At 50.1% G+C, this 16,507-nt stretch overlaps 1 protein-coding gene across 1 annotated transcript in view; it reads left to right on the top strand.

Moving 5' to 3' along the window:
- gatb (glutamyl-tRNA(Gln) amidotransferase, subunit B) overlaps positions 1 to 16,507 on the top strand; it is a 166,294-nt gene that overhangs the window by 94,889 nt on the left and 54,898 nt on the right. The window contains exon 8 of the mRNA XM_072496073.1: positions 10,210 to 10,254. Within this exon, the coding sequence (XP_072352174.1) occupies positions 10,210 to 10,254 (45 nt within the window). The remainder of the gene's footprint in view (positions 1 to 10,209; positions 10,255 to 16,507) is intronic.

Here is a 16,507-nt window from a genome sequence, read left to right on the forward strand (position 1 = left end):
TGTGTACCGTAGCAGAATGTAAAGGGTTCATCAACTACTTTTAAGTTAATGATTGATTTGTACCAGTTGTTGCTGAGTTAATAATTAGTTGATGCTGTTATTAAAGTTGCTGAAGCCAGTGGTGTGGTATGCAGTGAAGGCCTTTGTAGACTTCAAGCATTCCACTCTGATCACTTGCTTCCAGTCATGATGTCACTGGATGGGCCAGCATTTATTGCCCATCCCTGATTGCCCTTGGGCTGAGCGGCTTGCTAGGCTATTTCCAAGAGCAGTAAAGAATCAACCACATTGCTGTGGGTATGGAGTCACGTGTAGGCCAGACTGGGTAAGGATGGCAGATTTCCTTCCCAAAAGGACATTAGCGAACAGATAGGTTTTTAAAACAATTGATGATGGTTTCATGGTCTTCGTTAGGCTTTCAATTCCATTGAATTCAAATTTCACCATCTGCTGTGGTGGGGGTCGAACTCTGATCACAAAAGCATTACCCCATGTTTCTGGATTACTAGTCCAGTGACAATATGACTACCCCACCACCTCCTCTTAATCCACTTTGGCCTGTAGCATGAAAGGGCAATGAAGCAGAGGCAACATAAGAGGAAAACACTTACTTGAAGAGGAAGGAAGTAGAGAAGGGCTATCAGGAGCCCATACCCAAACAAGAATCTTAACCTATCTCGTTCCCGGCAAGGAACAATATATGCTTCACCTTTTTTAAAAAAATGTTTTTATTGGTGTTTTTCAATTTTACAGAATGATACTTATAACGAATGGTGTACCTGGTATTTACATGTTGTACAGTTTCTTATTAACATACATATTTCTTAATGTACATTTTCCCCGTCCCCTCGTTGGTAGCCCCCTCTTCCAAGCTGGGTGTCCTACCGCTCCTCCGGGGGTGGGGGTGGGGGGGGGGGGGGGGGGGGGGGGGGGGGGGACCTTCTTGCTCCCCCCTTTCCCCTTATGTTTCTCCCTGTGGCTCCCTTGGGTTCCCTCCTCATCTCCTTCCTCCTTTGTATCTCCTCGTATGTGTTCTTGTCTGCGCTCCCCCTCTTCCCTAGTCGCTGTTGGCCTCTAGGTCTTGGAACAGGCCGACGAATGGCCCCACACTTTGTGGGAGCCCTCGTCCAACCCTCAGATGGTGTACTTAATCTTCTCCAGGTGGAGAAATTCCGCCAGGTCTGCTAGCCAGCCTGCAGCTATGGGTGGTGCTGCTGATCGCCAGCCGAGCAGGATTCTCTGGCATGCAATTAAGGAATCAAAAACAAGGGCATTGGCCCCCTTCCCCATTTGTAGCTCTGGCTGTTCCAATACCCCGAAGACTGCCACTCTCAGGCACAGCTCCACCCTCATCCCCACAACCTTGGACATCGCCTCGAAGAAGGCTGTCCAGTGCCTGCCAAGTCTGGGACAAGCCCAGAACATGTGCGCGTGGTTGACCAGGACTCCCTGGCACCGTTCGCATTTATCCTCCACCTCCGGGAAGAACCTATTCATTCGGGTTCTGGTTCGGTGCGCTCTGTGCACCACTTTAAACCGCATGGGGCTAAGCCTTGCGCAGGAGGAGGTGGAGTTGGCCCTGCTCAGTGCTTCGCTCCAGAGTCCCCAACCCACTTCCGTCCCCAGTTCGTCCTCCCATTTTTGTCTGGCTTTGTCCAGTGGCAGTCTTGCCCTATCCAGTAATCGTCCATAGATGTTCCTTCCCACAGTTTCTCCCCTCCCCCTTGCTGTCAGTGTTTATTCAGTTCCTCTATTAGTGTGTCTCAGGACCCTGGGGTATCTTGCCGACTCTTTGCGGAGAAAGTGTTTGATATGAAGAAGTTTGAGTTCCTGTTCTGTCAGTAGTTCCAGGTCTTCCGTCAGTTCACTCAGGGTCGCTAGTCTGTCTGCTATGTAGAAGTCCCTAACTGTTAGCGTCCCCCCTGTCCTGTCTCCATCTTTTAAAGGTGGTGTTGAGCATGACTGGTGGGAATTTGTGGTTTCTACAGATGGGGCCTTGGGGGACTTCTTGGTTAGACCGAAATGCTGCATCATCTGGTTCCATGTCTTTAGTGTGGCTGCCACCACTGGGCAGGATGTGTGTTTTGTCAGGGGAAGGGGATGGGAGCGCTGTCGTGGCTAGGGCCCGGAAGGTCGTTCCCTTGCAGGAAGCCTCCTCCATCCTCACCCATTCCATGTTGGGTTCACGTATCCATCCCACCCCCTCCCTGCCGTAGCTGCCCAGTGGTAGATTTGGGGATCCTTGGGTTCTTACCCTCCACACAAACGGCATGGTAATTTTGTTTATGCTGTGGAAGAAAGCCTTGGGGATGAAGATTGGTATGGATCTGAACAGGAAGAGGAGCCTCAGCGGTACGTTAATTTTGATTGTCTGCACTCTCCCCGCCAGGGAGAGCAGGAGTGCTCCCATCTCTGTAGTTTTTTTTAGCTTCCTCTGCCAGACTGGTCAGATTCCATTTGTGAATCCGTGTCCAGTCAAGGGCTTTCTGGATCCCCAGGTAACGGAATTTGTTTTTGGGCTAGTTTAAATGGGAGTCCCTCCAGCTCTGTCCCTCCCCCGTTCGGGTTCACCAGGAAAACTTCGCTCTTGCCCAGGTTGAGTTTGTGACCCGAGAAGGCTCCGAACTCTTCCAGGAACTGCATGAATGCTTTCAGGCCATTCTGTGAGTCCGAGACATGGAGGAGCATGTCATCTGTATAGAGTGAAACTCTGTGTGCTCTGCCTCCTCTTTGGATGCCCTTCCAGCTTTTCGCGTCTTGCAGGGCGACTGCCAGGGGTTCAATTGCTAGGGTGAACAGGAGCAGGGACAGTGGGCATCCTTGCTGTGTGCCTCTGTGCAGCTGGAAGTAGTCGGAGCTGCTGGTGTTGGTCCGAACGCTCGCCTTGGGGGCGTTGTACAGGAGTTTCACCCAGGAGGTGAACCCTGCTCCTAGTCCAAACTGCTCCAGTACTTCAAAGAGGTGCTTCCACTTGACTCTGTCGAAGGCCTTTTCTGCGTCCAAGTATGATCACCTCTTGTGGGGGGGGGGGGGGGGGGCGCGCAGAATGCCCCTCACTAGCGAGTCTGCGAACATATCCCTGAGGTGTGAGGTCAGGGCTGGCGTGAATTGTTTATAGAGGTTCACCAGGAACCCTTCCCACCTGCATGGAGCTGCTGATGCTCTCCATGATCTCTCCCAGACCTATTGTTGCTTCCAGTTCCCCCCCGCCTAACGTCCCCCACAACTGGCACGTCCAGTCCATCGAGGAACCGTTTCATCCCTCGGTAGAAGGTCTCTAACGCTCGGTTGACCTCTTTTGTCGTTTGCCAGTCTGCCTCTGCTATTCTTTACTTGCGCTTTCTCCCTCGTGGCTGCCTGCTTTCGCAGCTGGTCAGCCAGTAAGCGGCCAGCCTTATCTCCGTGCTTGTAGACGTTTCCTGTGCATGGCGGAGTTAGTGCACTGCTTTCCTGGTGGATAGTAGGTTAAAGTCCATTTGCAGCTTTTTCCTCTTCACCAGAGGCTCTGCGGTCGGGGCCTCGGAGTACTTTCTGTCGACCTCCAGGATGGAGTCGATCAGTTGTTGCCTGGCCGCCCTCTCTTCCTTGTCTGTACGTGCCTTTTAGGCTATAATTTCTCCCCTAATCACTGCCTCCCAGAACATGGAAGGTGAGACTTCCCCGTTTTCCCCGTTCTGGTTATTAGTAATGTACTCGCCGATGGCCTGTGATGTGTTTTGTTGATTGCCTTGTTGGTCAAGAGGTCCATGTCCAGCCTGCATGTGGGGCGCTGGGCACGGCCCATCTCCAACCTCAAATAATAATAATAATCGCTTATTGTCACAAGTAGGCTTCAATGAAGTTACGGTGAAAAGCCCCTGGTCGCCACATTCCGGCGCCTGTTCGGGGAGGCCGGTACAGGAATTGAACCCGCGCTGCTGGCATTGTTCTGCATTGCAAGCCAGCGCCTCCATGTCATGTGGAGCGTGGTCAGAGATGTCTAGTGCTGAATATTCCTCCCTTGTTATTGCTGGAAGCACCGATTTCCCCACTGCAAAGAAGTCAATCCGGGTGCATGGCGTAAAGAACGAGCATTCCTCTCACCGGGGTGGAGAAACTGCCATGGGTCCACCGTGCCCATCTGTTCCATGAATGCTTCCAGTTCCCTAGCCATGCCTGTCTTTTTCCCCGTTCTGGGGTTTGATCGGTCTGTCAGAGGGTCCAGTACGCAGTTGAAGTCTTTCCCCCCCCCCCCCCCCCCCCCCCCCCCCCAATGATCATTGGTGTGTATCAATGTTGGGGATTTCCGCCTTTTACTTCTTTATAAAGTCTGTATCGTCCCATTTGGGCGCATACACATTTACCACAACCACCTGGGCCCCATCCAGGACACCGCTGACCATGACGTACCATCCCCCTTGGTCCGTAACCGTCCTTGTCTCTGAATCTCGTCCACTTGCTAATTAGTATGGCTACTGCCCTAGCCCTCGTCCTGCAGCATGAATGGTATGTCTGTCCCACCCAGCCCTTTCTTACCCACAGTCAGTCCTGCTGCCTCAGGTGTGTCTCCTGCATGAAGATTATGTCGGCTTTCAGACTTCTGAAGTGGGCGAAAACTCTGGACCTTTTCACTGGGCCGTTTAGTCCCCTGACATTCCAGGTGGTAATTCTGGTGGGGGTGTTTCTGTCCTCCCGTTCTTGCGGGATCAACCATACTTACCTGATGAATGCGCCCCTGACTCCGGGGTTTCTCTTTGTTTGGGGCCATTCAAAATGGCCACGGTCACCGCTCTCACCATGAGGCCAGGCCCCTGCGCTCCGAGGTTTCCCTTTGTCCAGGAAGCACCCAACATGGCCGGCAACTGTGTGTACGCCACATGGATGCGTCCCTGCACTCTGGGGTTTCTCTATTTATGGACCCTCCAAAGTGGCTGCTTGCGGCGCCATCTTGTTTCCTCGGCCTGCTCCCTACCAGCTGATGCAAATTCGAGAGCCGTCCTGTTTCCCTATGTGTTCCTTTACCCCCTCCCCCAGGAGTTCCCCGCCCTGTCGCTGTGACCCCCCCACTGCCCGGTGCTCCCTCCATGACGAGAGCTGCACCACGGCCCCCCTTACTGCCTGTCTTGCTAGTACAGTGGCTCTACTCCCTGGGCTGGTCTAACCCCTTGCTTATGCCCGCTGACTGTCTGCTTTTTCTGCCTGTACCCTCACCTGCATTTCCCTGTACTTGTTCTTTCCTGTGACCCGGTCTTTTTTATCAGAACGAGGCAGTACAGTCCCACGCAAACATGGCAACTGTTCAATAAGTTTCTGTTTCTTTAGCGATCTTCCTCCGATCCGCCTTCAACGCTGCCTCACCTGCCCCTTGTTGAGGCCATTGACCTGCATGAAATCGTTTGCCTCTGCCAGGGTATTGAAGTCATGCTCTTTGCTCTGGTATGTGACTCAGAGTCTGGCTGGGAATAGCATTCCAAATCGCACCCTATTTTTGTATGGCGCTGACTTTGCCTGGTTGAACTCGGCCCTTTGTTTTGCCAGATCTACCCCAATGTCCTGGTAAATACGGATTCTGTGTCCTTCCCATGTGCTCGCTCTAGTCTGTTTTGCCCACCACAGGATGCTCTCCCGGTCCTGATGCCAATGCAGCTTCGCGATGATTGCCCTCGGCTTCTCCCCCGCCTTGGGCTTCGGTTTGAGCGACCTGTGTGCCCTGTCGAGTTCTGGGGGTTGGGGAAGCTGTCTCTCCCAACTAGGTTGCCCAGCATTTGGGCAATGTCTCTACCATCGGGTCTCTAATCTCGATGTCTTCTGGCAGGCCCTCAATCTGAACATTCTAACGTCGGGACCTGTTGTCCTGGTCCTTAACTTTTCCCTTTAAGTTCCCTTGGGCCGCTCTGTTCCGTTGAGGCTCTCTTCAGGTCATGGATTGTCCTCTCCTGCACCTCCACTTTCTTCCCCAACCTGGCGATTGTTTTTTGTAAGGTGACCATCGCCTCCATCACCACCTACCTGGATTTTAATTCTGCCTCATTCATGGCGGCCAGCTCCTTCTTGAGGAAGGTCTTCCAACTGTCTCCAGGTGGCGAGGGGGAGGCTGATGCTCTGGTCGATTGTCTCCCTCTCTCTTGGATGGCTGGGGCCCCCTCACCTCGTGGGTCCGCCAGTTCGTCTGCTTGCTGTTTGTGGCCCTTTCCGCCACTTCTGCTGCCCCTTAGGCCCCTCGAGCTCCTGTTTGCTGGCATTTCTTTTGCGGTCGTTTTCGTTCCTCCGTTGTGGTTACTTTGCTTTTGATGTTTTGGGAAAAGTTTGCCTCAATATGCCTATTTGATTCTGGTTGGGAGGAGAGCCACCTGATGTGCGTCCGCTCAGCACATCACCGTCACTGGAAGTTCAACATATGCTTCACTAACCTGTTTTACTGAAGTCTCACATCTTGCTGTCCCTCTCTTACTAACCAGCACTGGGTCATCTTGGTCACAATGTTGGAATAAAAGTTAGCACAAAACAAACATTCCATATCAACTTTATCATTCAAACTATCTAATATTCCACACAAAATTTAACTGATCACACTTTAAGTGCCTCTGTTTTGTGTGCTTTTGCCTGTCTGACTGTTCATACATAGTGCTACCCCAATGCAGAATTGCTGATGGAAAACTGATTATTGCGGCGGCGGGGGGATGGGGTAACAGCAGATGGGTTTTGTCGGTCAACTTGAGGCAGCCCAGCCTCTTAACAGCCATGGCTTTAGACTGCACCACCTCTGCATGGGTGACAGCAGTCTGGGTTTCTGGCTGACTGGCATAAACAAAGGCACTGGCTAAGTGGTAGTGGTGGGAGGATGACCACCATCACCCTGAAAGAGAGCGAGAGGGTTCATTCTCCACAGAGTCGCTACCAGACACCCAAGATCGCACCTCAGTAATCCTAGCAATGTGTTAGAGGACAGATTGCTTGAATGCTGTGACACCCTTCAAGCCCCTTTGCACAAAAGTCTGCAGCCATGGTGGCAGCAGTCAAAGATTGCATGACAATAAGCTGAGTCATCGCCATCAGAGACTGGGTCCACAAGTGTAATAACGGAGGTGGCCAACATTTCCCATTCTGGAAAGGATGAGCTCCAATCTCTGTACAAAACACTATGTGAGGCTAATGTTGGACACCTCCATGCTTCTTGACAGTGACCACAGGATTTTTGCCAGACCTGTCAATGCACCAAACATTTCTATGTGCATACCCATCAGCCCTTTTCTGTAATAAAAGTGAAATACTGCAGATGCAAGAGATTTGAAACAGAAATAAAGTGCTGAAAAAACTCAACAGGTCTGGCAGCATCTATGGGTGGATAAACCAAGTTAAGATTTCAAGTCTGATATGACTATTCTATGGAACAAAAGCCAGTCCATTAAAATCTTCATTAGAGACCTCTGCAGCAGTATTCATTTGTGATCCCATCCTCCAATGAGCAAGCACTCATGTTACCCTTCCCTCCTACCCTGCCTGAAGACCGCTCATTTCTAGCCCATGTGTTGATCCTTTAAGTTAGTTTCTGAAGTATGCATTGTGACATTTGAACTAACAAGTGTGAGAGACCTGTTTTTTACCATCAGTCTCTTTTTCTTCTACTTCTTTCTCCTGTTCCCCTGCCAGGCCAAGTTGCAGTTCTTGGTATTTGAAAGGAGAAAGGCATTTAGGGTAGAGTTGTAGTGCAAGGAAGGGATAATCATTGGATCAATGCTTTGGTCACCTGTACCGTGTAAATCCAAAGAGATTGTGAGATGAGGGGGAAACGGAATGTCAGAAGGAGAATTAGATATGGGCATGCTGTCATCTATGTGATTTCAGATCTGCTGCTAGCCACAACTTCAGTGACAGCTGCTGTGATGACGGTGAACACCATCTCCTCCTCCATGTGGTCAGGGTATGCAACCGTGCCTGCCTCCCGCTGGTTAGGTGTAGCTGATTGTAATTTTGCTCCACCTTATCCTCCAAGAGAGAGGGCAGTGTGTCAATGAGTATGGTTTAACCTGTTTCGGTGATATGTCTGCCATGGTCGAATAGCTGGCAGTGTGTGCAAACTATTAGATGTGGGTGTGAAACATGCAGTAATGTGAAGGTAAGGTTTGGTGCAACTCTTGGTGGTGGAGATAGAGGAGCACTTGACTACTATTGCTGAGGACTCAGATGAGGATTTTGATGGAGTGACCATCAGTGCTGTGTCAGAGATCCTTAAAGCAGTGTTTTTCAAACTTCATTCCCGGGGACCCATTTTTACCGACCGCCGCGACCCACGCCAGCCGGCTTCCGCGACCCACCGTTTTTGCTTACCTTTAATCTGAAAGGTGAGCCTGCTTGGTCCTCATGATTTCACTTGCTTTGTCATTCAACGTTACATTTCTGTATGGGGTGTTCATCAGAGGTCCTGGAGCTCACACCACCACTGATTTGTCCTATTGTGGACTCTCCTGAACAGCTCACACCATCACTCCTTTGTCCTGATGTGGATTCTCCTCCAACAGGTTTAGTTGTGAGATCCTGGCCTGTTTGTGTCTCTGGCCCTCTCTTCCTTATTACAAAACAATCCATTTTGTTGCAGTCGTGTTACTTGTTGCTTGTTTAGAACATAGAACATTACAGCGCAGTACAGGCCCTTCGGCCCTTGATGTTGCGCCGACCTGTGAAACCACTCTAAAGCCCATCTACACTATTCCCTTATTGTCCATATGTCTATCCAATGACCATTTGAATGCCCTTAGTGTTGGCGAGTCCACTACTGTTGCAGGCGGGGCATTCCACACCCTTACTACTCTCTGAGTAAAGAACCTACCTCTGACATCTGTCTTATATCTATCTCCCCTCAATTTAAAGCTATGTCCCCTCGTGCTAGACATCACCATCCTGATTTGCTGCTGACAAAATGGAGGAATCGCCATTGTGCCCAGAGCACGTGACGCCAGTGTTCGGGGCACGTGACCTGTTCTCTGCCGTCGCTTCAGGCTGGAAGACTGCATTGTATTAAAAAGAAATCTTCTCCTGGGTCAGCGCGCTAACATCAGGAGACGGTGTTTCTTCCTGGGCTCCGGGCATGCGCACTGATAAGCGGGCAAGCATGCGCAGCGTGCCCACATTTTGAAAGCCTGTCGCAACTGGCATTTTTAAAAGCAGGCTGCTGAGGCTGTTACGCATTAATTCCTGCAATCGAGACTGCCGCGATTGATGGCTCCGCAACCCTCCTGACATCCGCCCGCGACCCACCCACCGGTTGCGACCCTGACTTTGAAAATGACTGCCTTAGAGCATGTTCTGTGCCCTGTTTACATCGTTACTCAGTGTTCTCCCTGCTGGACACTCTTTCCCAGCCAGAATGCACTTCCTCTTTAAGAGGAGTGGACTAGCTTTAAATGTTGCCAGTTCTGCACAAACTTGGGCCCCTCTCTCAGAGGTGTGCAGCAATTGAACAGTGTGTTTAGTGCTGGTTGCACTCTACAACCATGGTAATGAGTAGGCAACACAAAGTCAATCATGCATCATGGTCCTCATGCCCATTTTCAAGAACTATTCAATTTTGTCCCCATGTCTCAGCATTAAGTAGACTCCATTTTTAGCCTGATCATGCTGAGAAACTATAGTAATATCACAATTTGTTACTGTCATTCAAGAAGCTAGTCCTAGGATAAGGCTGATTTTAAATATGTTCTCATTTGCAAATAACTGTGTTGATTCACTCCTTAAAACTAATTTTCATCTCTTCCTCTGCCAATTCTTCTATCATGATTATTTGAAGATGTCTAGGACCAATTCTGAGCAATTAGCCCTAATAATGATCAGGAGCTGCATTTTGCTTGTCCTTCAACCTATTGCCACATTAGTCCAGTGAAATTGGGGCCAACTGCTAGCTCTGCATGGACTAATGATGAAGCCTGAGAGATTTCTGGTTCAGCACCGCACCATACAGTGCACTTAGCCACTAAGCCATTGGGAAAAGATGACTGAATTCAGAGTGGCAAATTCCATCATATCCAATGTTTGTAGAACCAGAAAGCTCTTGCGTCCTACCAAATGGATTTATTTTAGGAATTGCGTAAACCAAAGGGCTATCTATGTACTTTAGTTTTGGAGAATTAAGAGATGGGCCATTACTCTGTATACATGAATGCAATAGATTCTAGAAAAAAGATATACACTTTTGCCTAAGACAATTTTATGAAAGTATGTTATGTTTATTTTCAGGCAGACCATATCAATGAGAGACAAAGAAGGGAAGCAAGACTACAGGTAATTAGAATGAATTATAGAGAATGTAGGTAATTAATACTGAGTTCACTGCCAGTCTTTCTTGATCGTTACGAACACGTGATGGTAATCTAAAGAAAAATATTCCCACCTGCTATCCTCACGAATTAGTTCAATATGAGTTGATATTTGCAAATTTTAGAATTCACATGTATTTTAGTGAGAATGTTTTTTTTCGGCCAACCATATGATATTTTACACACATGAAAAAGAGGGAATTGCTAATATATTTCAAATAGTATAGCCTATTATTGAAATGGATTTGATGTATTCCAGCTCTTTTTTAAATCAAATTTCTTATCTTATGATAAATAATAACACCAGTTCTAAGCCAAAAATGATCAACTTAAAACTTTAAATTTTCATCTTCAAGATTTTCTTCTATTCTCATGTTTCTTTTAGTTGGGAAGGGGAACCGTTTGAATATTGACTGTTTCAGAGCTGCTATTAGTCTACTCGGATTGTAATATTGGAAAAATATTGTAAGTTATTAGCTAAGCAACTAGCAACTAAAGTAAGTCATTGAGATGGAGAAATTTCATAGCAAATTCTGAATAATCCGATATTGCAGAAAAGAGAAAACTAGAAACCAAAAGAACTGGTGATGGAGGGATTAATTTGCTTCTTATGTGCATTCTTGGAATACTCTTGACACATGACAATTAGAGTGTGGATCAGCGAGAAGTATAGGGCACATAATCGAATACTGAGCCAATGTTGCTTCCCTTCATGTACATTTCATTCATTTTTTAAAAAAAATATATTTTATTCGAGTTTTTTGGTCAAACATAACAATACGTAGTGTTTCTTTTACACAACAATAAAGCAATATAAATAGCCGTGGCCAGTTTTAAACAAATAAGTAAATAATATATATAAACAAAAACAAAAGAAAAACAAAACTAAATGGCAACTGCCTTGTCCAAAATTACAGCCCAACAGTCCAATATACAATAGGGGCAGCACGGTAGCCTTGTGGATAGCACAATTGCTTCACAGCTCCAGGGTCCCAGGTTCGATTCCAGCTTGGGTCACTGTCTGTGCGGAGTCTGCACATCCTCCCCGTGTGTGCGTGGGTTTCCTCCGGGTGCTCCGGTTTCCTCCCACAGTCCAAAGATGTGCAGGTTAGGTGGATTGGCCATGATAAATTGCCCTTAGTATCCAAAATTGTCCTTAGTGTTGGGTGGGGTTGCTGGGTTATGGGGATGGGGTGGCGGTGTTGACCTTGGGTGGGGTGCTCTTTCCAAGAGCCGGTGCAGACTCGATGGGCCGAATGGCCTCCTTCTGCACTGATGATTCTATGATGAATTACATATACCAAATACCTATACATGTACAATAACATCCCTGAGAGTCCGTCCGATTCCTCCCTCTCCTCCCCCCCCCCCCCCCCCCCCCCCCCCCGGGTTGCTGCTGTTATCTACTTCTTTTCCATTCCCTCTATCTTTCTGTGAGGTAGTCGACGAACGGTTGCCACCGCCTGGTGAACCCCTGAGCCGAACCCCTTAACACGAACTTAATCTGTTCTAACTTTATGAACCCTGCCATATCGTTTATCCAGGTCTCCACCCCCGGGGGCTTAGCTTCCTTCCACATTAACAATATCCTGCGCCGGGCTACAAGGGACGCAAAGGCCAACACGTCAGCCTCTCTCGCCTCCTGCACTCCCGGCTCTTCTGCAACCCCAAATATAGCCAACCCGCAGCTTAGTTCGACCCGGACCCCCACCACCTTCGAAAGCACCTTTGCCACCCCCACCCAGAACCTCTGTAGTACCGGGCATGACCAGAACATGTGGGTGTGATTCACTGGGCCTCTCGAGCATCTCGCACACCTATCCTCTACCCCCAAAAATTTACTAAGCCGTGCTCCAGTCATATGTGCCCTGTGTAGCACCTTAAATTGTATCAGGCTTAGCCTGGCACACGAGGACGATGAGTTTACCCTACGTAGGGCATCCGCCCACAGCCCCTCCTCAATCTCCTCCCCCAGTTCTTCTTCCCATTTCCCTTTCAGCTCATCTACCATGATCTCCCCCTCGTCCCTCATCTCCCTGTATATGTCCGCTACCTTACCGTCCCCCACCCATGTCTCTGAGATCACTCTATCCTGCACTTCCTGCGTCGGGAGCTGCGGGAATTCCCTCACCTGTTGCCTCACAAAAGCCCTCAATTGCATATACCGAAATGCATTCCCTTGGGGCAACCCATATTTCTCCGTCAGCGCTCGCAAACGTCCCATCTACAAATAGATCTCTTAATTGTACTACCCCAGCTCTTTGCCATGCTCCAAATCCCCCATCCATTCTCCCCGGAACGAACCTATGATTGTTTCTTATCGGGGACCGCACCGAAGCTCCCGTCCCTCCCCTATGCCGTCTCCACTGCCCCCAAATTCTCAATGTAGCCACCACCACCGGGCTTGTGGTGTATTTCTTTGGTGAGAACAGCAGCGGCGCCGTCACCATTGCTTGCAGGCTAGTCCCCTTGCAGGACGCCCTCTCCATTCTCTTCCACGCCGCTCCCTCCCCTTCTCCCATCTACTTACACACCATTGAAACATTGGCGGCCCAGTAGTACTCACTTAGGCTCGGTAGTGCCAGCCCCCCCCCTGTCCCTACTACGCTGCAAGAATCCCCGCCTCACTCTCGGGGTCTTCCCAGCCCACACAAAACTCATAATGCTCTTCTCAATTCTTTTGAAAAAAGCCTTCGTGATCACCACCGGGAGGCACTGGAACACAAAAAGGAATCTCGGGAGGACCACCATTTTAACCGCCTGCACCCTACCTGCCAATGACAAGGACACCATGTCCCATCTCTTGAAATCCTCCTCCATCTGTTCCACCAACCGTGTTAAATTAAGCTTATGTAATGTACCCCAATTCTTGGCTATCTGGATCCCCAGGTACCGGAAGTCCCTTGTTACCTTCCTCAACGGTAAATCCTCTATCTCTCTGCTCTGCTCCCCCGGGTGCACCACAAATAACTCACTTTTCCCCATGTTCAGTTTATACCCTGAAAAATCCCCAAACTCCCCAAGTATCCGCATTATCTCTGGCATCCCCTCCGCCGGGTCCGCCACATATAGCAACAAATCGTCCGCATATAGAGATACCCGGTATTCTTCTCCCCCCCCCTAAGTACTCCCCTACACTTCCTGGAACCCCTCAGTGCCATGGCCAGGGGTTCCATCGCCAGTGCAAACAATAACGGGGACAGAGGACATCCCTGCCTCGTCCCTCTATGGAGCCGAAAATAGTCAGACCCCCGTCCATTCGTGACCACGCTCGCCATCGGGGCCCTATACAGCAACTGTACCAACCTGATATATCCGTCCCCAAAGCCAAATCTCCTCAACACCTCCCACAAATAATTCCACTCCACTCTATCAAATGCTTTCTCGGCATCCATCGCCACCACTATCTCCGCTTCCCCCTCTGGTGGGGGCATCATCATTACCCCTAGCAGCCTCCGTATATTTGTATTTAGCTGTCTCCCCTTCACAAACCCAGTTTGGCCCTCATGGACCACCCCCGGGACACAATCCTCTATCCTCATTGCCATTACCTTGGCCAGGATCTTAGCATCCACATTCAGGAGGGAAATGGGCCTGTATGACCCGCATTGCAGCGAGTCTTTTTCCTTCTTTAGGAGGAGCGATATCATTGCCTCTGACATAGTCGGGGGCAGCTGCCCCCTTTCCCTCGCCTCATTAAAGGTTCTCATCAGTAGCGGAGCCAGCAAGTCCAAATATTTCTTATAGAATTCAACTGGGAATCCGTCTGGTCCCGGGCCCTTCCCCGCCTGCATGCTTCCAATCCCTTTCACTACTTCCTCCGTCTCAATCTGTGCTCCCAGCCCCACCCTCTCCTGTTCCTTCACCTTAGGAAATTCCAGCTGATCCAGAAAGCACATCATTCTCTCCTTCCCGTCCGGGGGCTGCGCTTCATATAATCTTTCATAAAATGCCTTGAACACTCCATTCACTCTCTCCGCTCCCCGCTCCATCTCCCCCTCCTCATCTCTCACCCCCCCTATCTCCCTCGCTGCTCCCCTTTTCCTCAGTTGGTGGGCCAACAACCTACTCGCCTTCTCCCCATATTCGTACTGTACACCCTGTGCCTTCCTCCATTGTGCCTCTGCTTTACCCGTAGTCAACAAGTCAAACTCTATATGTAGCCTTTGCCTTTCCCTGTATAGTCCCTCCTCCGGTGCCTCCGCGTATTGTCTGTCCACCCTCAGCAGTTCTTTCAACAACCGCTCCCTTTCCCTACCCTCCTGCTTTCCTTTATGTGCCCTAATAGATATCAGCTCCCCTCTAACCACTGCCTTCAGTGCCTCCCAGACCACTCCCACCTGTACCTCCCCATTATCATTAATTTCCAAGTACCTTTCAATACACCACCTCACCCTTAAACACACCCCTCATCTGCCAATAATCCCATGTCCATTCTCCAGGGTGGAAGCTGTTGTTTTTCTTCCCCTATCTCCAGGTCCACCCAGTGTGGAGCATGATCCGAGATGGCTATAGCCGTGTACTCCATCCCCGTCACCTTTGGGATCAGTGCCCTTCCCAAAACAAAAAAATCTGTTCGTGAAAATACTTTATGTACATAGGAGAAAAACAAAAACTCCTTACTCCTAGGTCTACTAAATCTCCAGGGATTTACTCCTCCCATCTGTACCATAAAATCCTTAAGCACCCTAACTGCAGCCGGCCTCCTTCCGGTCCTGGACCTCGATATGTCCAGCCCTGGGTCCAGCACCGTATTAAAGTCTCCACCCATTACCAACTTTCCCGCCTCTAGGTCTGGGATGCGTCCTAACATACGCCTCATAAAATTGGCATCATCCCAGTTCGGGGCATACACGTTCACCAATACCACCGCCTCCCCTTGCAGTTTGCCACTCACCATCACGTATCTGCCCCCACTATCTGCCACTATAGTCTTTGCCTCAAACATTACCCGCTTCCCCACTAGTATGGCCACCCCCTTGTTTTTTGCATCCAGCCCCTAATGAAACACCTGCCCCACCCATCCTTTGCGAAGTCTAACCTGATCTGTCAGCTTCAGATGCGTCTCCTGAAGCATAACCACATCTGCCTTAAGTTTCTTTAGGTGTGCGTGTACCCGTGCCCTCTTAATCGGCCCGTTCAGCCCTCTCACATTCCACGTGATCAACCGGGTTCTCCCCCCCCCCCCCCCCCCCCCCCCGCCTTGACGACTAGCCATTTCCTTTTTCAATCCAGCTCCTCACCCAGTTCCCACGTAGCTGTATCCCCCCCCCCAGGCTTCGCCCCCCCCCCCCCCCTCCCGTACCAGCTCCCCCTTCTCCCCAGCAGCAGCAACCCAGTTAGCCCCCCCCCCCCCGCTAGATCCCAAGCTAGCGTAATTGCACCCCCCATGTTGCTCCCAGAAGTCAGCAAACTCTGGCCGACCTCGGCTTCCCCCCGTGACCTCGGCTCACACTGTGCGAGGCCTCCTCCTTCCTGCTTCCCTGTTCCCGCCATGATTACCATAGCGCGGGAACAAAACCTGCGCTTCCCCTTTTGGCCCCGCCCCCAATAACCGGCGCCCACAGCTCCTCATCCTCCCTCACCCCCTCCCCCACGACATGGGGAAGAGAGAGAAGTTACAGGGTCGCAGGTTTAACAATCTGGGACGTCTTCTCTTCCCCCTTTTCCCCCCTTCATCCCACAAATTCACTCCCCCCCCCCCCCCCCCCTTTTGTCCCAAACGTTCTTTTTCTTCTGGCCCGCTCACTCCAGCTTCTCCTTGACAATAAATGTCCACGCTTCGTCTGCCGTTTCGAAATAGTGGTGTTTCCCTAGATGTGTGACCCACAGTCTCGCCGGCTGCAACATTCCGAATTTGACCTTCCTTTTATGCAACACCGCCTTGGCCCGATTAAAGCTTGCCCTCCTTTTCGCCACCTCCGCACCCCAATCTTGATACACGCGGATCACCGCATTCTCCCACCTACTGTTCCGAGTTTTCTTGGCCCATCTGAGGACCATCTCCCTGTCCTTGTATCGGAGAAATCTCACAACTATTGCTCGAGGAGTTTCTCCAGCCCTCGGTCTTCGCGCCATAACTCGATAGGCTCCCTCCAGCGGACCCGTCGGGGCCTCCGAACCCATTAACGAATGCAGCATCGTGCTCACATATGCCCCGACGTCCGCCCCCTCTGCACCTTCGGGAAGACCAAGAATCCTTAAGTTCTTCCTCCTCG

The sequence above is a fragment of the Scyliorhinus torazame genome, chromosome 3 (assembly GCF_047496885.1).
Source record: "Scyliorhinus torazame isolate Kashiwa2021f chromosome 3, sScyTor2.1, whole genome shotgun sequence".
NCBI lineage: Eukaryota > Metazoa > Chordata > Chondrichthyes > Carcharhiniformes > Scyliorhinidae > Scyliorhinus > Scyliorhinus torazame.